The sequence below is a fragment of the Cavia porcellus genome, unplaced genomic scaffold, assembly GCF_034190915.1.
Source record: "Cavia porcellus strain 051 isolate PalLab524CR breed Dunkin Hartley unplaced genomic scaffold, mCavPor4.1 scaffold_21, whole genome shotgun sequence".
NCBI classification, from domain to species: domain Eukaryota; kingdom Metazoa; phylum Chordata; class Mammalia; order Rodentia; family Caviidae; genus Cavia; species Cavia porcellus.
Genome location: NW_026947504.1, coordinates 41,838,010 through 41,865,091, shown reverse-complemented (window position 1 = coordinate 41,865,091; position 27,082 = coordinate 41,838,010). Strand labels below are relative to the sequence as shown.

Below are 27,082 nucleotides of genomic sequence, written 5' to 3'. Positions count from 1 at the left end.
TCCCCTTTGCCTGTAGTTTTGGTATGTTTTCTTTCGGTTTTTGAATTTCCTTTGAAATTCTTCTTAGATTTACTTTTATTTACAGTGCATACATGTTGGTTAATTTCCATAATTTGTAGAGCTTCAAATCTACCTTGTACTGTTAATTTCTAGTTTCATTCCACTGTGATCATTAAAAAAAAACTGCCTTTGTAAATGTGTCAGACTTAAAATCATAACATACAATGTCTTATAGAGAATAACCTTTGTACACTTGAGAAATGTAGATACATACTGTTTTTGCCTGTAAAGAATTCTCTGTATGTCGGTCCAACTGATTTATAATGTTGCTGAAGTCATCTGGTAACTTACTTACCACCTGATTGTTTTTTGTCATTATAGAAACAGATATTTATGTGTCTCACTAAGAATATAGATTTATTTTTTCCTTCAATTCTATCAATATTTGTTTCTTACATTTAGGAACTCTGTCATTTGTTGAAATATTTATATCTTCTTTATGAATCGATGATTTTATCTTTAACACATCTTCCTTCATTTATATAGTAGTTTATTTTAAAATCTATTTTTTATATTAGTATAGCTACTCTTGCTGTTTACTGTTTTGATAAAAATTTTTTTAGCCTTTCATTTTAAAATATGTATGTCCTAAGATTAGTCTCTTACAAATAGCTTATAGTTAGAACATTTAACTATTTTTTAAACTAAATTCACTAACCCAATCTCTATCTTTGGATTCATAAGTTTGGTAGAATTACATTTCAAGTAGCTACTATTATAGACAGCTAAGTTAGGTAGAATACTGTAGACAATCAGATAGGGGTAGAAACTTGAAGGAGCCAGTGCAGAAGACAGGATACACTGCAAGTACAGGGGAGACAAAACACATCCTTCGAGGGTCAGACCTCAAGACAGAAGATGAAATGAATGTACCTACATACTTTTCCTAAGGATAAAGAACAGTGGTTGATAATCTAAATAGGATCCCTCACGTTGAAAAAGCCAGAGCCATTGACCTGTCCCCTCCAGCAAAAGCCCCTGTTCTGTTTCTTGCCTGTGTGCTATGTGACTTGCTTTCTCATTTGACCCCCAATTATTTGATTATTATTTGAGAGATTATGCTCATAATCTTATTGGTTGATCCTAATTTTGTTCCACCTCACACCCACCTTGTGATTTCCCGCCCCACCCCCACCTTGGACCCACCTCACCTCTTGGTTTTGCTCTATAAAAATTCCTAGAAAAGGCAGAGTCCTTGGCAACTCATTCAGGACCTTTTCTGTCTCTCTCTCTTGGACAGACACTTTCCTTCTCCAATTAATAGTCTACTCTTAACCTCTGTTGTTCCTAAAATGTATTCTTCAGTTATAAAGAATAGGAATTCATACTGGACATTTAGCAAGTTAGGAGTTTCTTTCCCCTATTGTAGAAGACCATATGGATGGCTTTCCTTGAACACAGAACAATTACTTCCACTTTAGCTACACGACCCTATCTCCATGTATTGATATGTACAGAGCTGGCTAAGCCATTTCCTTTTCCCTTCAATTGGTTCTAAACCATGTAAATAGGGCTAGCTGAGGTACTGATGTATAATCTTTGAAGCCAAGTGATAGCCTGTTTTCTCACCTGTGCCTACCTTTAAACGGCCTAGCCAACAGCTCCAGTACTGTCAACAGGGATAAGTCTCAAGCTAAGAGACTATGATGTGACTTCCCAGGGCAGAAAAAGTTTGCATATCATAACTGATACATGAGCCCCCTAAGTGTTAACTGCTGCCTCATTTGTGTTACACAGGTTCATCTTTCTGCATAGCCTTCTCTCTGCACATTACAGAAGTGCTTTCTGGCTTCCTAGCTAGCTCAGCTCACAGTATTCCTGTTACTCCCGCTATTGTCACCATCACTCATCCTCAAGCCACTCCCTTCTTCATGAACTAATAAATTCTAGGATGGCCCTGGGTTGTGGTCTTTGTTCTGTGAACTTTCATCTAACCCAGACTCAAGACTGCTTGTAACTGTAAATATGCCCTAGTGTCTTTATTCTCACCATAGGTTGCACTACAGGAAGTAGACTGGAATTAACCTGACAGGATTCCAGTAAGGTTCTCACAGGACTACAAAGATACAACGTCCCAGACCATGAGGAGGACAGGAAAAGGGATTTCTATATCCTATACCACTACTGTCAGGGAAAACTTGCCTGTGCACTCTATTGTTTTTTGTAAGAGTCATTGCATTCGTGGTCCTCATTTCTGCCCTTACTGTATCCTGTGTGCACACATAAAGTTGGTTATCATGAGCTTTTACTCCAATTTTCTTCTAATCTGTGTATTTTCTAGAGGTTGTCATGTGTACCACATAAAAGTTACAGCAATCTATCTTTTTTTTCTTTAAAAAAATATTCTGTGTTGCCAGGTAGCCCAGGCTAGGCTCGAACCAATGGCACTCTTCTTGCCTCAGCCTCTTTAGTGTTAGAATTACAGGCACAACCACCAAGCCCAGTGAGAATCTATTTTACACTGAACAACTTAACTTCACTTATATACAAAAATTCTACACCTTTCCACTTCTGCATGGCCCACTTTTTACAGATGTCACAAAATACCTTCAAACATTTTGTACCCCACAGTATAGGCTCATAGACATTATTCACATTTTTAAAATTTAAATTCTAATAGAAGAATGAATAGAAGGATAAAAGTTACAATATACAGTTTTTTAGGGTCTTTTTTTTTTATTACTGTACAAATGCTTACTGGAGAACTTTCTATTACTAGTTAGTTTCATGCCCCTGTTTATACCCTTTCAGATGTGAAACTTCTTATGGCCATTTCTTATTCTGCCTAGGTCTAGTGGTAACAAACTCTCCTGGCTCTTGTTAGTGAAAATTTATAACTTCATTTTTGAATGAAAACATTGCTGAATATAGTTATTCTGGTTGACAATTTTTTAACTTCCAACACTTCAAATGTATCTTCCCACTGTCTAGCATGAAGTTTTTGAGAAATTTGTCTATAATCTTATAAAACTCAACTGTATGTGGAAAGTCCTTTTTCTTTTGCTTCTTTCAAGGCTCCCTTTTTGTCTCTCAACAGCTACATTACGGTGTATATTGTCTCTCGCTCTCGTTTCTGTCTCTCTCTGTCTCAGTCTCTAGTGTGCTTCTTCCACTGGAGAGCCTCTGAATCTCTAAAATGAATACTACCAGTGCTTTCAGTGGTTTCTGATCTACTCTTCTTCTAGCATCCAGATTATGGCACCATTTCCATCAGTCCACCAAATCAGGCAAGGTGGAAACCAGTATCTTAGCCAGCAAACAGACAAAAAGATTCAAAGTAGGCTCTACTCTTTTCTTTCCATCCCCAAAGATGGAATGGAAATCATATGGAGTTTCCTCCGAACTGTGCTCTTAACTAGGAAGTCTCTGGGGTAAGAGCAAACAAAATGCCAGGATTTTCCCAGCTACTCTAGAGATAAAACCAAAACTTGGAATTCTAACACCAAGTTATAGGGTAAGCACTCCACTGAGCTATAGTCCTTTTCCATCGTTTTGTATGTGATTTTCTCTTGGCTAGGTCTTTACTTCTTTGATATAACAAATCTACATTTTAGAGATTCAACAAAGCTACTTTGGACAATACATTGTTATTTATTTAGCATTTCTTTGAGGAAAGAGGGCTTGGAGCTTCCTAGTCACCATCTTATGAATGCTACATTTGATCTTTGAGTTTTTAAGTAATATCTTTTGATAAAACAAAGTAAGTCAGTATATCAAATTATCAAAGTTCTACATATTGTGCTTCTGTATTTGGTCTGAGAAATCTTGCCCACTTTTGGTATTTCTGATATTATTCTATAGTTTGTTCTTATAAGACATTTGAAGTTTTGTTTGTCAATTTTGCCTGGCAGGGACTTTGGTATAATCAGTGAGGAAAACATTTAATTTTTTTTTCTGTAAAATTAACAAAAGCATATTCCACTGGTACAGATACATTTATTGCATTTTTTATCCTTTTTCAGCAATCTACAAAGGCAATTCTGTTCCATAATGTAAACACATGTATATTGGTTCTGATTATGAACATTCTGACACAGTGGTCTAACTCTGGATCATTACTGCTCTGGATCATTTTAATTATAATAGCTTGGGCTGGGGATTTAGCTCAGTGGCATAAGCACCTGCCTAGCAAGTGTGAGGTCATGAATTCAATCCCCAGTACCAAAACAAAACAAAACAAAACAAAACAAAAAACCAAATTTTAATAGCTTGTTCAGCTTCAACATTATCTTGGTTATTTTCACTTCTTTATACAATTACAGAAATTTAAAAAGTAGCTTGTTAAATTAAAAAAATAATTTTAGATCTTTAAAACTGAGTATTCTTGAAATTGATGAATTAAAATGGACTGAAATAACTTTGTTATGTACCTCCATGAAGATATAGTTCATTATTTTGGTCTTAAAATGTCATAAAAAATTTTAATCAATTTCTCAATGAAGACTATTTAAGTATTTTATCATGCACAGGAATGTAGCTCAGTATTGGTATGGGTACTTAGTATACTCTAGGCCCTGGGTTGAAGTCTCAGAATGATACACAAAAATTTTCTTCATGTAAACCAAAAATTAACCTCATAAAAAGTAGGACACTGAATTTTGGTAAAGCAAATACTCATAACCATTCCACAGTCAAAGAAATAGACTTTGCCAAGTATTCAAATTCTTGTATGGATCTCCTACTCAAAGCCATCTTATCTACTCGGAATAAACCATTATGCAATATTTATGCCTCTTTTCTTCTTAATACTTTATGCCCTAAATAATACTGTACCTAAAACAGCTTAGTTTTATTGTTTTCAAAATGTCTTCAAATCACTTTAATGTACAATCTTCCCTTCTTTCTCCACATTTAACTGATTTTGAAGAAACTGTTATTTGTACTTCAGAATTTTCAGCAATGTGAATTTTGATGATTGCATACCCATGGTAGAGTTCAACATGTTGAGTATAAAAGCTTACTCAGATTCAACTTCATTTTATTCATCCAATCAGTTGGTCTTAACTGGTAATGGTATTTTTCCACTTGGCTGTCTAGTAGTCTCTCTTTTCTGTGATGCTGGCAGATATTGTCCCTTACATTTATTATTTCCTTTGAGGATTCTAAGTGGTAATTTAACCCCCAAATTCCTGTAATTATATATTTCTGTAAAGAAAAAAAAACTTTTCTTATTCACAATTTGATAATATAAAGATCAGTTTAGAAAAGGACAAAATTCTTTTTCTGTTTCCTTATTATAATCTTTCAAAATGACTTGGTTCTCTATCATCTTCCTATCTTTAGCCAACAGGAAAACTCTTCAAGTTACCTCCTATATTCTTTTGGTAATCTTAATATTACCCTTGCATTTTAGAACTGCAAAATGTTTCTAGTAAATCACATTTTCTGCAAGCTTTGAAATTATTTATTTTTCTAAAAAGTTCTTTCAGTGATGATATTTCAAGACTGCAGTCTGGACTGTAATTGTGCTCAGTAGTATGAACTTAGTCATTGTGTCTAGGTCAAATATTAGACACACTTAATAGTACATACTATACATATAAAGTTTACAGGAATACATATTTGTGTGTACTAGTGCATAAGTATGCATAAAGTATACACTAATAATGTTCAATTCAAAGTCTGATCTAAAAGCTTTTGCCTGCACTCTTATATTTGCAACTCTTCTTAAATTTGAATAATGATTTTCAAGCATAAGAGATAAAATAATTAGAACATTAATAACTACTAAATTATTTTATATAATAACATGCATGTTTCATAAAAATATCAGTAATGCCTTTACTAATATACTTACTGATTTTTTTTTGCAGTTTTCAGAACATGTAACTATTGTGTCTTATTCTCTCTTCCCTATAATTTCTCAGTCTGTGCTGTATTAGGGACATGGCCAAGACTCCCAATCTCCCAAATGAGTATGCAGCAAAAGCTTAAATAAATGGGACAAGTTGTATGATGTTAGGGCTCCAGGAGGATCAAAACCCTCTAGCAGAGTTCCAGACTCGGGGGGCTGAGACAAAGAGTTTCTCTGAGCAACCCAGATTTATTAGCTCTTGAGAGAGAGAGACAGAGAGGGAGGGAGGGAGAGAGAGAGAGAGTGAGAGAGAGATCAGATACTGGGGAAAGGGAGGGATTTGAGCGGGACTTGGAGAATACCTCAACAACTTCTCCAGATGATATTTTATGCTAATTGAAAAAGCTGTCTTATCTCTATGATAGCATTTGTAGTAGTAAATAGACAGCAGGAGTGAGATGACTGTGTCTACATTCTCTGTCTTGTTAATTGGGGTTGGAGCCAGGTGTCCTTAGCTGTGGGCCTCTTCCCCTTTGAGGCATCTCTTCGTTCTCAGTTCGCCCATGCCTTGGCCATGCCCTAGCCCTGCACATGTGTTCAATTTCCAGCTTGAACAGTTCCCAACAGTGCTCTACACACATTTGTATTGGATGGTCATCTATCTTTAAGTAACATATCACCAATTAGTTTAGTTTCCTGGGGCCTGAGATTTATTCTGCAATGGATTTCTCTGGAGGGACTTATGGGTATAATATTCTCTGATATCTTGCATAAAAACAATTTGTTGGCAGTCTTTACATAAGAATATCTGTTTGGCAGGTAATTTCATCACTAAAATTGCTTTGTTTTTACTTCTAACTCTAACATCAAATTTGAAAGGTTCTCTAAATTTTATTTTTTCAACTTTTTAACTTTTATGGTTTGCTTTCACAGTCTGAGTTGATACTTTTATATTCATACTTATCTCTCTTACTGTAGTATCATTTTATGTAATACTGGTTTTCATGAACTTTTAATTTTTAAATAGCACCCCTTCCGTGGGTTCTGAAAATCTCCTTTCTACTTATACTTTGGGACTTCAATGTCTCCCAAAGGCCCATGTGTTAACTTTTGCCACCCACTGTTGGCATAACTGGGAAGTGGCAGAATCCCTAGGAGGTGGGACCTAGTGGAAGGAAGTTAGGCTAGAGGGATTAAGCCCTCCAGGGAGCTGTGGGGGATCAGCCCCTTCCTGCTGCCCTCTTTGTTTCCTGGCCATTAGAAAGTAAGTCAATCTATTTTACTACATGTTCTTCCTCAGGATAAGCTTCCTCATCACAAGCATTGGGGCCAACCAGCTGTGAGGTGAATCCTCTGAAATTAGGAGCCAAAATAAAATTTTTACTTTGTAATGTATCTCAGATATCTGTGAGAGACACAAAGCAAATGAATACATGTAGCTTTACAAAATACCAAACTACTTTCTGAGATCTACTAGTTCAGTTTGCGTTTCCCAGTTTTATTTACCCTTTCTTTAGGTTATCAGTTACTTTCCCTTTCTTTTGGTTACACTACAGTAATTTGGATTTTGTGCACAGAATTTTCTCCTCAAAGTGGTACTGTCTTGTAAGGTAACTCTGGTTGGTTAATCTTGCATAGGGCCTACACAACTCTATCCCATTTTGAATTTACCATGGAATCCTTGGAATCATCTTCTATTATTGTGTCTAAAAGCTCTTTTTCTTTTAGCTGATGTACTCAAATCTGCCTTCTGTGTTTCCTAAACACTGTAGACCAGATTCCTCAAATGCTTGCTCACTCCCTATTTTCCACACAGCATACCTTGTGTACTATATAATTGTAGCGGGATTTTCCCCACTCAGGCATATTACAATGTTCAATGGGCTCCTCTCGTCACCTAGTTTTCTTATAAATCTTCATCTGTGGCGGACAGACAACAGCAACTACTGAATGCTCTCTAAAGGCTCGGCTCAGAGGCCAGGAATGATGCGGACTAAGGAGATACGAACCAGTAGAGATATGCTCTGCTGACTCAGGAACGAACTGGGCTGAGAGAATCCAACTTGGAATACAGTCCTGGCGCTAAAATAGGAACAGAAAAATCTCGGTGTGGAGGCTCGACCCGCGCCATTGGAAACCGCGGTTTGGATTTCCCGCCGCCCGGCGGCCGGCTACCTCCACAGCGGCTCGGCAAGGAGAGACGCGAGTGCCGAGCTCTGGGAACGGGAGTCTCCGAACGGAGTCGGAAACGCGACGGACAGGGAGGAAGGCTGACTGGTGACGAGGTGAGCGAGGAACTGACTCCCTACCGCAGTTTGACTCCAGCGGAGGTTTTTCTGGGCGCGGGCAGTCCTGTAAGAGCAGGGCGCAGTGGCAACTGCAGCCGCACGTTTCCCTCTCGGACGGGATTGGTGAAAGGTGCCTGACCGGAGGGACGCTGCTCGCGGACTCCCTAGGCTGGCCTAACCCAGATCCCAGAGCCTGACGGTGGCCCGGAGGAGCGACCGACTCCCGCGTAGGCTGCCTCCTCCGCAACTCCCTGGGGCGCAGCGGTGAGCGGGAACAACTAGCCAGCGCAATTTGATCAAGCTGTGGCTGGCAGGCAGGGAAGCCGGGCCTCCTGTGTAAGATTACATTTTATAAGGAACAGAAAATATGGGGAAGGGAAGCAACAAAAAAGGCTCCTCGGCCCCCAATCCTGAGAATCAGGCAATAGTGGACACTGCACCAATATACATTAAGCGCCATTTAGAGAGCCTCATAGACCAATTCAGGAATGAAGTTATCAATGACCTGAAGCTAGAAGTATGCAGAATAGTTAGAGAAATGCTAAGCACCACCCAGGAAAAAGCAGATGGTGGAATGGAAGAACAGAAAAAGAGGGGAGAATTGCTTGATGGAGAAAACAGAGAAAGCATTGAGTATGTGAAGCAGGTGCAAAGGGACTATCAAGAAATTAAGAAGTCTACCCAAGACTGGCATAACAGCTTGAAAGAAACTAAGGAAAGACTATCTGAATTGGAGGGCAGACTTGAAACATGGGAGAATGAAATGAAAAACTTCTTAAAAATAACAAAGAAACACACAGCAATAATACAAAGACAAGAAGATGATAAGAGGAGCCATAACTTAAGGATTAAGAACATAAAAGAAGAAGTAGGGACACAAACAAGTGAACTACAAAAGCTACTCACAGAAATAATCCAGGAGAATTTTCCTAATTTAGCAAAAGGTAAAGATACTCAAATGTATGAGGCATACAGGACCCCAGCTACCTACAACCCTAACAGAGAAACACCCAGGCATATAATAATAAAAATTCCAGAAATTCAATACAAGAACAGAATATTAAAAGCTGTAAGAGACAAGAAACAGATCACTTACAAGGGAAGACCCATCAGAATTACAGCAGATTTCTCTTCACAAACCATCAAATCACAAAGAGCATGGGGAGAAATAATTCAAGCTTTGAAAGATAATAATCTACAGCCAAGATTGAGATATCCTGCACAACTGTCCCTGGAAATTGATGGAAAAACGAGGTGCTTCCAGGATAAAGAGGAACTGGGGGAATTTGCAACCACCAATTCAACCCTACAGAAAGTATTGCAGGATATTCTAAAAAAAGAAAAATACAAAGAACCCAGAAATAGGGGCGGGGAGGCCACAACGAATGGAGCAGAGAACAAAATGAAGAAGACAAACTGACAGCTACTGACAGAAAAAGAGCTCAACAGAAATGAGACAGAAGATTGGATGATAGGAACAGCTTTTTTTGGAGAAAATGACATCTTAATAGGTAATGCTGATTTAGTACCATCTTGTTTTGAAGTCTCATCTAGCTTTTGTTCTTCTGTCTCCAATGGTCTAAACAGGTTGTATCTTATTGGATTTTGTTATGTACGATAGTATAAGAAAAAACCTTTTAAAGACAAGATTATACAGAGACCATTGTTCATTTTCTGTTAGTCGATTCTAAATACTCTATAATGCTGTCATTCTCTTAAATGGATTTACATTGTTTTGATATACTTAATGCTACAGTATATGAAGTTGTACTCAAGGACTTCAGGGAGGGAGTCAATATGGTAACTATTTTTGGGACAGGATTAGCTGGTGGTGAAACACTATTCTGCTTAAATGGTTATGTTTTGATCTGCCCTGTTTCGCTGTTATGCCCTCCTTTTTCTCAATCTCCACTCCATTATTTACTTTTTTATTTTTATCCATTTAATTAAAGGGAAAAATATAGCAGGATATAATATAGTAACCCACTTTGACTTTCTATTATCTCGATTTGAAGCCCTGTATTACTCTCACCATCTTGTTTTTGACTGAGGTTCCTATATTCTGTTTTGCTGGATAGTATCAGGTTCGAAAGTTTAGGCATCAGCTGTGAAGATAATGAGATTCGTTATAACGCCCATTCTCGTTGACTTTTATCTACTTTTGAAGACCTACAATATCTCCAATGTTTTGGTTTTGTCGGTTTTATTCTTTACGGTTTTGTTCAATTGTATTACAACTAATGATATAGGCAATTCTATTAGAAATAGCGGGAGGCATTATGGTAACCATTATTGATCACCTTGTATTATGTTTTTATATTATCTATTATGTCCACCCTTTTGACTTGACCGATTCTGTTCTGTTATGTCACATTTGGTTTTACTCTCTTCCAAAAAAGCAACAAGAACCGTGGGAGCAATGAAACCCAAAATGTGTAATAGTCACTGTACAAAAGAGAGGAAAAGAAAGTGCTCTAAACTATATAACTGCATGTATATTTAAATGTATAAGATAGAAAATGATATCACAGAGTTTTATTGGATCATTGAACAGAACTGTTTGCAGTATCATTGTTGGAATGTCCACTCTACAAGCTTTAATTTTGTGACTTAAACAATTATTTCTAAGATGGCAATATGTAATCCATTAACTAGTGATTTCCTACTGCGCATTTTTTTATTCTGTAAATCTGTATAACTTGTACCCCTTCACTGTTTTTTTTTTCTTTCTTTTCTTTTCTCCTTAAATAAAAATAAAAAAAAATCTTCATCTGTCATTCTAATAGTTATTGTTTTACCTTTTATTGTTCTGTTTTTAATAGACAAAATCAGGGATATTTAAAAATGAGGCATCTCTTTAATTCTGTAACTTGAACAACTATTTCTAAGATGACAATATGTAATCTATTAACTAGTGATTTCCTACTGTTTATTTTTTCTGAAATTCTGTATAACTTGTACCCTTTTTCTGTTTTTTTTTCTTTTTTCTCCTTAAATAAAAATTAAAAAAAAAATGAGGCATCTTAACTAAGTTCATTTCTTTACAGTAACAGTTCAGTTGTTGGAGGTAGAACTTTTGGTGGAGGTAGAAATTTCATGTAAAGTTTTACCTTTTAAAAAAGCTAGTCCGGGTAACTACAGAGAATTCTAAGTACATGATTTTAAAAAACATTTAATAATTATGCCACTAGAAGTGGACACGTTAGCTCAACTTCTTGCATGGTTACACTGAAATTGTTTCAATTTATATACAGCTCTTTAAAAAGGCAGCCTCCCGTGTCACATCTAACCTTACTCATTCCTACCTGATCCCAGACTACATGTTATTTTAATAGGAGGAAATACCTAACTCACAGGGAACAAAATCTGAGTTATAGCTGATTCATTTAGATTCTCTGTTGATCAGCACTGACTATATTCAGATGATCAATGATGTTTACATTAAAAAATTATTCAAGTCAGCCCTGATAAGCCCAGCACTATGAAAGGCTAAGAAAAAAGGATTATAAATTCCAGCCTACACTGACTGGGCTACCTATAATAGATCAGTGTGAAGACATGGGGCTCAATCTTTAGTACTTAAAAAACAAAACAAAAAAACCCCACATTCATATTGCAGCTTGGACTGCTACAGTGGGCCACTTTCTTAGCACTAAGCAAAGAGAGCTAGAGTGATATAAAAGTGCAAAGACCTGAGTAGGTACACATACAATAGAAGACTATACAGTTGCTGAGTGTCAAAAACAATAAACAGCCTTCTAATGACTCTACTTTGTGATTCCGAGGATGCATAAAAAGCCTATTTTATTTCTGTAATTGGACACTTAGGATACTTTTTGTTTATATATTCATCATGATTAAATTACCTTAACTTTTTTATATGTTTCCTACTGACATAAACTAATGCTCTAATGCTATAAATAGTGGTTTCTCAGGGTTACTCTAGGCCATGATAGAACTGGACACTGAAACAGACAATTTGAATGCGAACATGAACAAACCTAAACATACTATAGCTCTTGATTTTAGTTTTGAACTTGTTTGGGTGACTACTTCAGGCCTCCTAAATACAAACGTTCAAGATCTATTCCAATTCTCTATTCAGCACCAAATCTACAACAGGCTGTATTTCTTTAAACCCCAATTTTAAAGTAAGCTCTGCTCAGTTCTTGTTCACAAAAATGTCACTGTTTCTCTGAAGTACGTTCTACAATGCTGCACCAATGTATGTAAATCTAAAAATTCTGAACTAATTTAATTTTAGGATGTTTAGTTGTAGGTGTTGATACCTGCAAATATACCTACAATACATAATTTTTATACATTATATTGTAAATTAAAGAATATTAATTTTTTGGAGGAAGTTAAGTGTACCTCAAGTAATTACTGCCTTAAAACAATGCTAAGTTATTACTAAGAAAAATACACACCAAAGTCTACTCTAAAAAAGTAAATGTTAATGAGAGATCTTAAATGATTGAACTACATTGTTTGAGGGTCACATAATATTAAATTTAACATGAAATAATAAATTTTTAAAAATGAAATGTTTTAGCTTGTATTTTAAAGGAAATGGACAATAACAACTATCAATAATTATTCTATGAAAAAAATCTTAATCAAATACACATGTACATTGTAATAATATAACAATGTATATAACAATTTGCCACTGTTTTGTTAAGACATAAAAAATATCTTCAGCTATCTAAATTCAATTTCATTCCAACCATACATGTATGTAAGATGAAATTAAAAGCCAGGAAAGTTAGTTAGAAACACTATTTTTTTTTTATCTTTTTATCTTTTTCCTTTTTATCGGTACCAGGGATCGAAACTCACTGCCTGCTTGCAAGGCAGGCGCTTACACCGCTGAGCTAAATCCCCAGCCCCAACACTATTTCTTAAATAGAAGCATGCTATTGAAAAGCAACAATGAAGCTATGTTTATTATGTAAGTATCTGGAATTCCTCACAACAGTTTGAAAGCTTTCTTCTCAGGACAGAGATAGCATAACACAGTGAAAGAAAGGAAATGCAGAGAGGGAAAAACAAACTATGAACAAATGCATATGTTTAAGAATGAGAATGTGATGCCTGGAGATGTAACCTATTAGCAGAGCATTTGCCTTGCAGGCCCAAAGTCTTGTGTTACTAAAACAGCAAACAGGAAGAAAGCAGAGAGGACAGAGAAGGAAAAAAGGAGAGAGGGTTGAGGGGCAAGAAACAAGGGGCAGAGGGAGAGATGGAAGAGGGCAAAAGAGAGTGGAAAGACACCAAAAAAGAAAGAGAGAGACAAAATCAGAGAGAGACAGACATGTATTTCTATTGGCTAGTGTACAGAACACCACAGAACAAAATTTGGACGAGTATTATAGCAAAATCATGGGTATAAAAGGTGATCAATATGGGAAATTCTGCCACAGAACCTGAAATTTTACCAAAAAATTACCAGTAACAAAAAAATGTCACAATGTTCTAATCAAGTACATAGGAAAAATACTTAATTGTTTATTATTTCATAAAATCTAAACTAGTCAGTACCAATATAATCTTTAAGATACTTCCTGGCTATCAGTATTGTATTAGGACAATGCCAGAGAAGACAGAAGAAAAGGTGTTAATGTGGCTTAGGACCTTAAAACAGTACTGAAACAATGACTTTAACTTTGGGGAGGAAAGTGGGAAAGGGTTCTATGCAAAAGGCAGGGTTGCACAAAAACAAGGAAAGCAACTGCATAACCGGTTTATGTACTCAGGAATGTCTTCTATTTCAAAAGAATGGTGACTAGCTGGGCATGGAAAGGAAGGTCCTGAATTCTGAAAGCTACTGAATATTGCTCTGCTACACACCAACAGTTTCCAGACTTTTGGATTCACAAAAAATTGGAGAACCATATCTAAAGGCTGCCAATTTTTATTAACAGCATTTGAAAACAAAAGTCTATCCCCAAAATTAACCATTTGCCAGCATTCTTTTATGAAGAAATGTCACCGAACAATCTGTAAGTAAATGTACAAATATTCATATCTAAATAGTTTAAAAATTAGAAAAAAATACTTTCTAAGAGTAGAAAAGTTGTAAGTTGAAAATAAATTCAGCCAGAGGAACACAAAATAAACATACAGTATCTAACATGTTCTAACATACTGGTTTTTGTATAGTGAACATTTTAGAAACCCAAATTGTCCTTTATGTGTTTGTATTAGTAGAGCTATATTGCTCTTTCAACTCAATCCAGAATATTTGAGGTAAACTTAGATAAGTGCAAGAAAATGACTCTCAATTACTCAGCTATTTCTCCTACTGTGAAACTTCTTCGTATTGATAAAAAGAAATAATTTAGAAAAGTTTAGATGTGTGGCCATGGAAAATTTTGGAAAGCAGGCTACAGATGAATATCCTCACTGTTCAAAACTGGTCAGGTGCCAGTATCTATAAGTAACTCCTTAAAACCTAAAACTGTCGGACAGTCATATGGGAAGTAATGCAAGCCTTTATAACATAACCTAACTTTACCTTTACTTTAATGTATCAGAAAATTTACTGTGGAATTTATAACATAGCTTTAATAACAACACAGTATCTATTACTACCATTACTAATTTTATTTCTTTTATTGTATCTTTGTGTATACATTTATACATTTTTGTAAATTTTGAGAAAATATATGCATAAATACAGAAAAAAGGTTTTTATCCTACAAGGAATGAAGATGCATATAAATTCTTTTGCAATTAGAGTTTAATGAGTTTTTCAAATTATAAAAGTAATACATGTTACAGAATACCAAGAAGCCAGGATTCTTACTCCTCAGTAACATACAAATTAAAACTGCAGGAAGAATAATTTTTTATACTATCAAATTTTTTTTAGTTATTTAAATATTTTTAAAAGCAAAAGAAAGTAAAAAAGAATTCCTCTAATAACACAGTACTCTTTCACCATAATTACAAGGCTTCCACTTATAGTTAACGTATTTATGCTATCTTGGAAGGTTTTCAAACTAGCTTGATACAATATTTGTAACATTAATAATATTTGGAAAACGAGGCTTTAAATTCATCCTATTTTCAACGATTATTAATCCTCACAAGTGATTATAATTGTCCTAAGTAATTAAGTTGAAGGAGGATTTAAAGAAAATACACTTTTTAACTTCAAACTTTTACATTATTATTGATGTTAGTAACAAAATATATAGGTTATTTTGGAGAAAAAGGTATGTGAGAGAAAGGATGGGCATTAAGATTAAGCAAATTCGAGGTCTCAGTGGAATATCTAGTTGTAGTTACCTACTTTACGCATCAACTCTTCTGGAATTCAGAAAACTAGGTTGAGCTGTTGTTATCAATAAAGTAGAAGCAGAAAACATAAATTAACCTTTCAAAATACATAAAGATGAGGGAAAGGCTGAAAAGCAGAAGAAACAGAAGGTACATTTAACTTCTGATCCAATTAGTAGATATGTCCTTTCAAAAGTGATCAGCAAACCTAGTATCATTTTCCAGTGTATATTGTACACACTTCAATGTAGCATGTAAAACACTGAATTTCAATGACAGGTTTTTAAGGTGTTTTCCCATTAGACTATAAGCTCCTTGGAGATAATTAATGATTATGTCTTTTAAATCATGACACTAAGGATGCAAATATTCCTTAACAGAGTGTATCAGGGAACACACAATTTTATTCAACAATTCTTTACATCTAAACAAAGCTATTTAAATTATAGGTATAATGTGTGGCCAAGGAATAGATTTTAAGTTTCCAACAAATATTTTGGTTTGGTTTTTTTGGGGGGGGTGGGTATCGAGGATCAGGCAGGTGCTTATGCTGTTGAGCAAAATCCCGGGCCCCTCCAACATCCTTTTTACTGTTCATCTTTGGACAGCTTTAAATTAGCGCAATTCTTCTCAAATATCATTCTTCAGAACATGTTCTACTTCACTTTGAAGCTACAAGTAATAATGATACCAGTGACAACAGTAATACCTAGAATGACATTCTTCCTCTTCTTTTTTTGCAGCAAGGTAGAGTCAAAGACCCCTTTAACGCTGACCCCATTATCTACCAGCTCTTTGTACTACACTCTTCTCAAAATGCTGGTGTTTTACTGTTCTTTTATCCTGCTGTTATGTGCCATTGTTCAGAAAGTTTTATTTCCATTATATAACTTAATTCTTGCAAGAACAATAGAGTGCTATCATTGATTCAATTTTACTAAACATAAACTAAGATTCAGAGCCACACAGTACTGTACAAAGGCCATAGAGTAAATTGAGGAACTAGGGTTCAAACTCTGTGAGCTTCTATAAGCTTAACTATTGATTGTAACTGCCTTTACTCCAAGAAACATTATGTAGAAGCATAGGAGACAATGAAGGAATGGGCACAGGGGACAACAACAGAAGGGGCACAGGAAAGCTTTCTTGATTTTAAAATAGAAAGTAAATACAAAAGGCAGCTATACCTATAGACTACCTAAAATGACACCCCAAGCAACTGTTCATCTTGATATTAAATATCTGTTTCTGAAGCTCATAAACAGAACATTTTTAAAAAGAAATGAAGTATCATTTAACCATCAGTTAACTTTTTCAAAGCCATTCTGGAATGTGTAAGTTAAATCTTGACCACAGTGAATTCGTATTTGCCTCCTCACACTACTAAAGAGCTGGTAAAGCAGAAGACACCAGTGTCATCAACATGTAGTTCAGTATTTCCCCACATTTTCAATGTTTTTTCAGTTAAGGATTCTCCTATTACAAATGCCATATAAACTACAAGAAAATTTATTTAATAGAAGTATGGCTCTGAGTTCAAAGGAACATTTAGACATCATAGTTTAGTAGACACTTTATCCTAAGGAGAAACTATACAGCAGTCCTGAGAAGAATGGGTTAGAAAAGCCAGAGTTCCTCATTCCAGTAGCTTTTTCAAGTTCTTTATTTTCAAAATTCTGTCAGTCACTAGCATTGGCTGTGCAAATGTCATTTTAAAAATGAGTAAAGAGAAATCATATATTGAGAATCTTATTAGAAATTGTGGATGCAATATCTTTATATTATTTTGCTAGTATATATTCCTCTAGAAGAACAAACCATGGCATGAGTAATATATACATTACCAGAAACTAAAGTAATCAGAATAAAGAAATCATACCTTCTATCAATAGCTCTTGTCCATGACTGCCAAGAAGTGTACGAGATAGGAATGGGGCAAAGTCTACAAAAATTTCACGAAGAAGAGGAGCAACTTTTTCTAAAGCTCTTTCAAGTTTTGCAGTGATGCTGTTGAAATTAAGACACAAAGACTAATAAATATAATTCACTATAAAATATCAAATAAACTCTACTTCTAACTTTAAGTTTTTAAAAGCCATAAAAGTCCAATTTTAGTCCATAGAAAATAGAAACAAGCTTCACTATAGATGTGATACTGTGCAGCTTCACATACTGTTATAAGGCTCATCAAAAGATGCAGGTAATTTAGAATGACTATAATGTGAGCAATTAGTTCTCCCATCTGAAAAGGCTAAGGACTGTTCAGAGCTATAGGATTTCCTAGAAAATGAGTTCTTACATATTTCCTGTAACTATCCATTAAAAAACTGGTTTGAACAGCTATCACGCTGTCACTGTGCCAGTTACAAAGAATTTAATTCCTGCTCTCCAGAAGGTATTTCCTGAGAAGTTGGACACTAAGTAAATGAAATTCAGTTGAACTGTACTTTGCCAACGAAGGTATATTTATCATTTCAGTAAGCCCACTTTTATGAATTTTTACGTTATTATTTGTACTGCTAACTATTGCATTTCAAATTGATGGCCTTATGCAAGTACTGTTTGGAATTTTCTTGCAGGGTGGGGTATAGGGAATTGAGCTCAGGGCCTCCTGCTTGCCAGGAAGAAACTGTGCCCCTAAACTACATGCTGGTCCCTGAAATTCTTAAAATTCTATGAATATTACAATGAAAAGAAAAATATGTTAAGTAAATACTTCTGGTTATGTAAGTAAATAACTTGATAACCCATCTATTTCTTTTAGGAGTGCACTGGAATAAGACAGATTACACTGGAATCCCGGGTCTACTACATGCTTAGCAGCACAAAGATATTTAACTGTAGAATAATCTGCATTGTGGTGCTAATATTTAAAACTCAATTCTGACATCTTTTTTATTTTTTTTTAAATCTATGTAGAGACTACACAATAATGTAGAATCCTTGCTTTCCTCACTTAGAAACCTCATGTTTTGAATCTCTCATCAGCCAAAACCTGACCACTAGCCCTTCTATCTAACTTTGTCTTTTTTCCTTGGTAAACAGCTTTAGAAAAAGAACAAACTGTAAAATTACTTTTCCATTTTTATTGCATATATGAAAAAATTTCTGCTAACATATAAAAATAAATTACAACCATGTTAACTTAGAAGGACTTCATGGCTTAAATCCTAGAAAAATGGATTTTTACTCTCAAAAAAAGGAACACATAACAACCAGAAAAGGGTCTTCTTTGGCAAATTATTTTGTAGATAAAGTAGTATATTTTTATGGCTTTAGGGAAAAATTAAGTAGTAATTTTTCAGTTCTCTTTGAAAGTTTACTTTCACTTATTCAAAACACCATGATCATGAAGTCTAAGACACTGCCCAAAGAAATAATACAAAGGTGCACGGGCATGGTTGAATTTCAGTGGTGCAATGCCTGTCTGGCTAGCACAAGGCCCTGAGTTCAAATCCCAGTATTAGGGAGGAAAAAAGGCACACTACCTAAGAGAATTTTCTTCTATGAATAAAAATGTAATTAATTCATGGGAGAAAAGAATGTATGAAAACCCATGGATAAAACTGTTATCAAATCTTACCAAACATAGGATTTGGCCTCCAGATATATCCAAGACCATGGTGGTTATAAATGTATGAATTAGTCTGGAAATACTTTCATATCCTATCATTTAAATAAATACATTTGTAAACACAGTTCTTAACAAAGTTTTGATGCTTTTTCTGTTGCATATTTTAGAAGTCTACAAAAATATCCCAGTATTTAGAATACTATTTACTGCAAATTCTGGTTTATTTATTTTTACTTTTTATTTATTTATTTTGGTCTTTCTTGAGGCAGGGTTTCATTTATTGTTCAGGCTGGCCTTGAACTCACTTTGCAGCCCAGGCTGGCCTCAAATTCAAAGCAATCCTCCTGCTGCAGTCTCTTGAGTGCTGGGATTACAAGCACATGCCACCATGCCTAGTTTGCAAATTCTATTTTAATAAATTCCTTTATAATTGTGCTACTTCACAGAATTACAATCTTCATTTCTGATTTTATTTTTTTTATTTTTCTAGGTTCTTGGTACAACCTTATAAATAAACAATAATTTGATTTTTAAATATTTTAAAAAGTAAAATAAAAATATACTGTGAAGTCATATACCTAAATGATACAGAGTTCAGATGTAAAGGAATGACGTTGCTGAACTCTATGAGAGAGTTTTTTACTATGAAATATTACTATGTAAATTTAAAAAGCAAATAAGTAAATTAAATGATTTGCTTAAGTACATGTAGAAGAAAAGACAAGATTTGGAGAGTAGTAATGATAGATAAAGTATATAAAATTAAATTATTATCCAGTCACATAGAACCAGTAACTGACAATCGTTGACCTTAATTTGGTTTCACTACATTTAGTTTTTACTAAATTTGTAATATGACATGTAGTTCAACAAACTAGACAGAAGATAAGAAAATCTATCCTAAATTTTGGAATTTGTGATACAGTAATCCACTGACAGTTTCTAGAGTTCAGTCCATTAAGCAAAACAAAATGCTAAAAAAAATAATTCTTGCTCATATTTTCCCCATGATCATATATATTTAAAACTGACATTTTGTACTTACTTGATTTATACAAAATTACATATATTTTCAAGTGCCAGATGTACATATTAAAAAAGTAGATGAAATTACAGAAGATTAGGAACTTAAGCTAAACTAAATTCTTCCTTTATATGGCAAATTAAATTCCAAGTAAACATTTTTGAAGTTTTATGTAATAGGATTCTTTCTGGCAATGTCTTTAATTATAAAAGCTTTTTGGAAATTTTTAATTGCATCTTTTGCACACAGATTGAAAAGAATATGGAAAAGCACTCCTTTTTAGTCACTTAGTCAAATAAAATGAAACAAAATCAAAATACAGTGAAATAAAAACACAAAATACAGAATATAAGTCATTAAGACTAACCAACTCATCTAGTGATATAAAAGGTAAAGCTAATTGCTTGCTAAGTAACTGAAATTAAAATAGACATTTTACTACCACATAAAAACTTTAATAAATTGTAGAAAATGAATATAATAGAGCTATGGTCTGTCACTGAGATCACTCTTTAGAATAGAGAACTTCAAGCCCTACAAAGTTCTGAGGACTACACAATGACAGTTCACAACCCTCCTCGGGAGAAAGCTACTTTAACCAAGGTCCAGTCCTTCATGAAGAGCAGTCTGTAGTCACACCGTGGTCAGAGAGGGGATAAAAACATCTAGCTTCTAAGGACCTCACTCTTCTTCAGACAATTTACTTTTTCTTCTACAGTAATTGGCTCATATAATTTTTTTTTACATATAGGTTAAAAACAATTAATTTACATTTGAACTTTTAAGAAGAAAATTCAGGACTTCTACAGTAAGATAAAGCTAGAGTACTCCCATAATGATCATGAGAAAAAGCCAGATAATCTATCATAACTGTTAGCAGCTATCAAAGTTGAGGTTTTAGGCAACCAACTAACCCCCAAATCTGAAACTTGAAGAAACACAGGAACCCCTGAGGAGATATGTCAGGTAAAACCTTGCCTGAGTGAAGCAGAATGCAAGAGAAAGAAACATGGGATAGCATATAAACTGGCAAGACAATTTCAGGTTAAGTTTTAAATCAATTTCTGAAGTTAGAGTGTGAGTAATATAAGGACAGAATTCTCAGGATTCCAGACAGAAGGAGAGTTTTGCAGTAACTTTCAGGATCTTCTCCACAAACCTCACTAATATTGGTGAGGAAGACTAGAGGCAGCATGACAACTTTCCTTCATGTTACAGACTGAAGGCGGGAGAAGTAAGTACTCCAAGAAGGGCACAAAGCACTGTCTGGATCCTTCTTCCTATGTCCCCTACAGGACAGATAAAAGTTAGGAATCTAGGAGAAAGACTCTGTCACTTTCAGGACTTAGAAGAAGGCCCATTTTGGGGGGTGGGGGAGAAAAGTCTTCAGTGCCAATGAGAGACAGGGAAAGGTCCTGTGCACCTGTTTTGATATCCAGATTCCCAACTGCTCGGAGGTAGGCAGAATTATTGGGAATGCCCTGACCTTCAAGAGCCAGGGCAATAGATGACGGAGTCTGAAGCAAGAAAACAAAGCACCCTATGCTCCTAAAAACCAGTTGTGAATGCTCACAATAACCAGTAATGGTAGCTCACTTTTAGAGAAGGATCTCTAGTATGGTGAACCTTTCTGAAGTAAGAGATCAAACAACTTAAAGGAAGAACAAGAATACTAACAAACTAACTAACCAACAAACTAACACAACACAAAATAAAAGTAGAGCGATTTAAAGCCTATGATGGACCAAGAAACTAAAACAATAAGAAAATACAAACACTGCTCAATTTCAGGCAAGAATGACTCAACTGTTGCCCCTGGAAGGCCTAGGGCAAGTAGTGGCAGTATTGTGAGTAACTACTATCCTATATACAATAGACAGTTTCAACCAAAATGTTTAAGACACACAAAGTAGCAATGAAACAACAAATAGAGATAAACTAACAGAATCAAAATCGTAGATGAATCAAATGTTGAAATGATCAAACAATAAGAAATAACTAAGATTAACAAGTTCAAAATTGGTCACTAGTTGAAAAGACAAGACACCATTCATAAAAAGTAGGAAATTTCAGCAAAAGTAAAAAAAGTACGTATAAACTGTTTCTTTTTAAATAAGAACCAATACTGGAAAGGAAAAATAGACTAAGAGAAAAAAAAAATAAGCCTTTAACAGGATTATCAAAGCACTCAAAGTCAAAAAAAGAATCAGTAAATTTAAAGATAGGCTAATATTCAGACTCACATATTTACTGCAGCAATAATCATGAAAGCCAAGGAATCAAACTGTCTCTTAACAGATAGGTGGATGAAAAGGATGAGGTAAATAAATGCAATAAAATACTATGTTGCCACAAGGAAATATGAAGTCCCACATGGGTAACAACATGAATGCACATGGAAGGTATTATGGTTAGTGAAATAAGCCAGGCACAGAAATACAAATACCACATTATCTCACAAATATGTGGAATCTAAAAATGCTACATCTAAATGAAACAAGTGGAGTCCGGAGGATGGGGTACAGCAGCCAAGACTCATCAATGGTACAAAGTTACAGTTAAGAGTTCTGATCTTCTATTCAATAGGTGGGTGACGTTAGTAAAAAAGATGGTGTACTTACATATTTTAAAATATATAAAATACATGAAAAAGCTCCTATTAAGTTAAAAGCCATAAATGCAAAAGGATATACAAACTCTTTTCTCTTTTTTTCTTGAAAAGAAGTCCATCAAACTTTACTGTCTAGACTATCCTTAGGCTTATGATCCACCTGCCTCAGTCTCCTGAGTAACTGGAAGGAACACATGCCATGGCGCTCACTTAAAACACATTTAATTTCAGTAGTTCTAAAAAATAACTGACTGCCTACACAAAAACAGTAGCAATGTACTATTTCCTAATAAGACATAAAAGTAAGATGTATGATAACTTTAACACAAATGATATGAAAGATGAATTGGTCACTATTTTAAACATCTAATATCACACTGTAAACAATGTAATGATACTAAAATTTTATTGGGATGACAAATCTTTATATTAAAAAGTCACAGAATGAAAACCCTGAAATAATTAAAAGAGAATAAATCTGTATTATAGAGAAAATGGAGTAATTAAAAATATTTAATAAATCCAACAAAACACATAGGAGGAAGAAGAAAAAAACAGATAGGGAAATTGTTTTAACAATTACCAAAATTGGGAGATATTCATCAAATCACATCATTAATAATATTAAAATCCATTATCTAGAATCACCAATTAACATGTAAAGATTTTTCAAATACATATTTAAGAAGTAGAAACCATTGATATGGTATTTAAGCAAAACCTTCTGTAAATATAAAAATATGGATAAAATTGTTAAAAGCAAGAAAAAAGAACTGTCATTAAAACTTCATTAAAATAATGTCATATAAAGAACAGGAAACATTTAATTGGATGACATACTAGAATTTAAATTACATGACTAAATATTTTACAATTTGAAATGTGGAACTGTATTAAAAATATCCACAATATAATAAAAGATCAGAAAAATGTATTTCATATAATTCAAATGAAATTAGTGACTTTAAAAATCTAGGCTACTTTAACATTTACACTCATTGAACTATGGAATGATACTCTACATGAAAATAATTAGGATCCCATTCCTAATATTAGGCTAATTTACCTTTTAAGAAAAGTACAAAAAAGTGACCAAAAATAAATCAGAACCAAAAGATTCTTTGAGGGCAATATAGAGTTAAGACAGAAGACCAATTAATTCACTATGATTGTGAACAGAGAGAAATCTGAAGAAAGTGATTTTGGTGCTTATACTGCTTTTCCCCCAAAAGATATGTTTTGAAAGAAACAGTTAATTACTCAGAAGTTGAACAGACATTTTATTTAAATATCAAGGCCCAGCAAGAAGAAAAAAGCTTAGAAAAATTCTTTTGATTTAGGGTGGTCCTCTGCAGAACTATACCCTAGAGCAATGGTGAATCAGAAAACTGGCATTCTAACCTTGAATGCATTACAGTCATTTGGGATTGGCAGTGCCTACAGTACTTTCCAGAGGAAAATATAAATTGTTTCCCTGGGGAAAAAAAAACTCTTAATATATTGTAATTCTTAACGGTCTTACTGTCTGTCATGTATTGTAGGTCTTTCACACTATAATAAAATGAAAGACATAAAAGCAAAGAAGCAGACACTATTGAAAACCAAAACAAATGAAAACTACGGAGATAGGATTAGGAGAAATCCAACCACGGAGAAAGACACTGTTAGGGGAACTACATTTACAGTCATGAAAATTAAAAAGAAGGTAAACACCTAAAAGAATGTTAAAACCACAAAAAAATCAAATGGAAATTTAACTTAAAAATTGAAGTAAGTAACTCAAAAGATTACACACAGCTAAAGAAAGCATTAATAAATTGTATCATCAGTTAAAAGCAAACATTCAAAAATACTAAGAGAAGAAAAAGGGATAGTAAAGGATGTACAGAATAATTGTGGAAAAAGTACTTTTATGTGTAATTAGATTTCCAGAAAAACAGGATATCATCAATGAGACAATGGCTGAGAAATTGTGAAAACATCAAAGTGCTCAAACTTCAGATTCGTTTTGAAATCTGGGGCATGGTAAATTGGAAAGAAAGGAAAGGAAAGGAAAGGAAAGGAAAGGAAAGGAAAGGAAAGGAAAGGAAAGGAAAGGAAAGGAAAGGAAAGGAAAGGAAAAGAAAGAAAGGAAAAGAAAGGAGAGGAGAGGAGAGGAGAGGAGAGGAGAGGAGAGGAGAGGAGAGGAAGAAAGATGAAAGGGGAAAAGGAGGAAAGGGGAAAAGGGACAGAATAGAATGGAACAGAATAGAATGGAGCGAAACTGAACAGAATGGAATGGAATGGAATGGAACAGAACGGAACAGAACAGAACAGAATGGAACAGAACATCAAGCAAGCACCATACATCACCTGTGTATACTGCAGTAAAATTCCTAAACAATGAAAAACGAGAAAATGTTAAAAGCAGACATGTTGGTGTGCCACAGAGAAATGAGACTGGTAGAAGGAAGGAGGAAGGAAGGAAGGAAGGAAGGAAGGAAGGAAGGAAGGAAGGAGAGGAATCAAAGCAGAAAGGTGAGAGAGACAGAGGGAGGGAAGAAGGGATGGAAAGAGGTTAAGGAGGGAGGAAGGAAAAAGGAGATCAGGGAGGGTAACTCCTTAGTCTAAAGGGAATGGAATGTGTTTAAAGCACTATGAAAAAATAAATGTCATTCTAGAATTGTATACTGGCTCAAAATATCCCTCAAAAAATGAAGGCAAATTTTTTAAAAGTTTAGGTCAAATAAGAACTGTGAGAATTCCTAAGTAGCAATCATACACTAAATGAAACACTGAGTTTCTTTAATAAGAAAAATAATACACAAGTTGAAGGCTAACATTCAGAAAGCAATGACAACGAATGACAAAAAATGATAAACATTTGGGTAAATTAAAACAAATGTTAACTAATTATACTTCTGGGGAGTTAAAATGAACACATAGGTATACACAGGCATATTTATAAGGAAATGAATGTTTGAATATCTGGAGTAAATGAAGTTAGATTACAATAAATTAATTTTCTGGGAAGAAAAACTTTGATAAATCTAGAATGAATGCTGCAATCTGCAGGATGACCACTGAAGTACTATTTTGCATAGTACATTATCTGGAAGAGCAACCTCAACATTACCTTCCTTACATCGTGAGTAATTTTATGTGTGAATTTGACTGGGTAAAAGAATATTCAAGGTGTGACTATAAAGGTATCTGCCAACAAGATTAACGTTTAAACTGGCCAACTGAGTAAAGCCAACTGCACTCCCTTATGTAGGTGGAGAAGGATAAAAGGGCTGAGGGCTAAGGAATTCCTCTGTCAGATTCTTTGCTCTGTGACACTGGTCTATTCTGGCCTTTACACCTTGATTGAAACATCAGGACTTCAGACTGAAGTGTGTACTATTTGCTCTCCCGGTTCTCAGATCTTTCTGCACAGACTGAAACTACACATTGGTTCTCCTACATCACCAGTTCACAAACTGCAGATATTGGGACTTCTGAGCCTCCGATATCAGGTGATGCAAGTTCTTTTACAGGTTGAGTATCTCTGATCTGAAATACTTGGAACCAGAAATATTCCAAATTTCACATTTTATCAGAGTTTGAAATAGTTACCTATACATTATGAGACATTTTAGGACTAGGATTTCACTTTAAATACAGTATTCATTGGATCTAAGTTTAAATACAAAATTTACTTATGTTTCACATATGTCTTACATACACAGCCTGAAAGGCAATTTTATACATTATTTTTAATAATTTTACACATAAATGTTCCACGGTATGTAAATCTCTACTTAAGTTTTCATGTTGATTCTCAAAAGGATTTATACTTGACTGCATTTCAATGATCAACCTGTAATAAACGACACACATGTATGTGTATGAGTATATGTACACATGGAAACACCTTAATATAATCTTTTTATCTAAAGAAACCTAGATACCTGTCAAAGATACAAGCTGTCATACCCTGCTACAGACTTACAGAATAAACTTTCTTTGAGTGAGACCTGTGTTTTATTTAGAAATCTGTATTTTATTAAGTCATTCATATTATTCTGATGCATGCTAATGTTTTTCTATTGCACTGAGGAAAAATAATGTGAAACATTTAACCTCAAGACTTAACTGTTATTTTTTATCTAGTTTTTTTTTTTAATTTCGGGGCATACAAAAACACATAAAGTTCAATACATATCATAATATCATCTTTGTTATTATACATACAAAAGCTTTCTGTTTTTTGAAAAGTATAGCTTAATAGAAGAAAATCAAAATTAATGATGAAATGTTCAAACTTTCTACCTGAGAGGAAAAATTAAAAAGAATGTTTATCATGATCATGTCTACAGAAAATCAAGGGCAGCTAGATTGTAATGTAAGCCAAGAAAAAGAAGTAAAAATGCATATATTACAATGGGGAAAAACTGCCCCACAACACATAGATGTATATATG

At 34.5% G+C, this 27,082-nt stretch overlaps 1 protein-coding gene across 10 annotated transcripts in view; it reads right to left on the bottom strand.

The window, feature by feature from the left end:
• The window catches only part of Nbea (neurobeachin), a 673,150-nt gene that overhangs the window by 383,976 nt on the left and 262,092 nt on the right, over positions 1-27,082 (bottom strand). For all 10 annotated transcript variants that reach the window (XM_063232848.1, XM_063232849.1, XM_063232852.1 and 7 more), the window contains one exon: positions 17,309-17,436. In XM_063232848.1, coding sequence (XP_063088918.1) covers positions 17,309-17,436 — 128 coding nt within the window. The remainder of the gene's footprint in view (positions 1-17,308; positions 17,437-27,082) is intronic.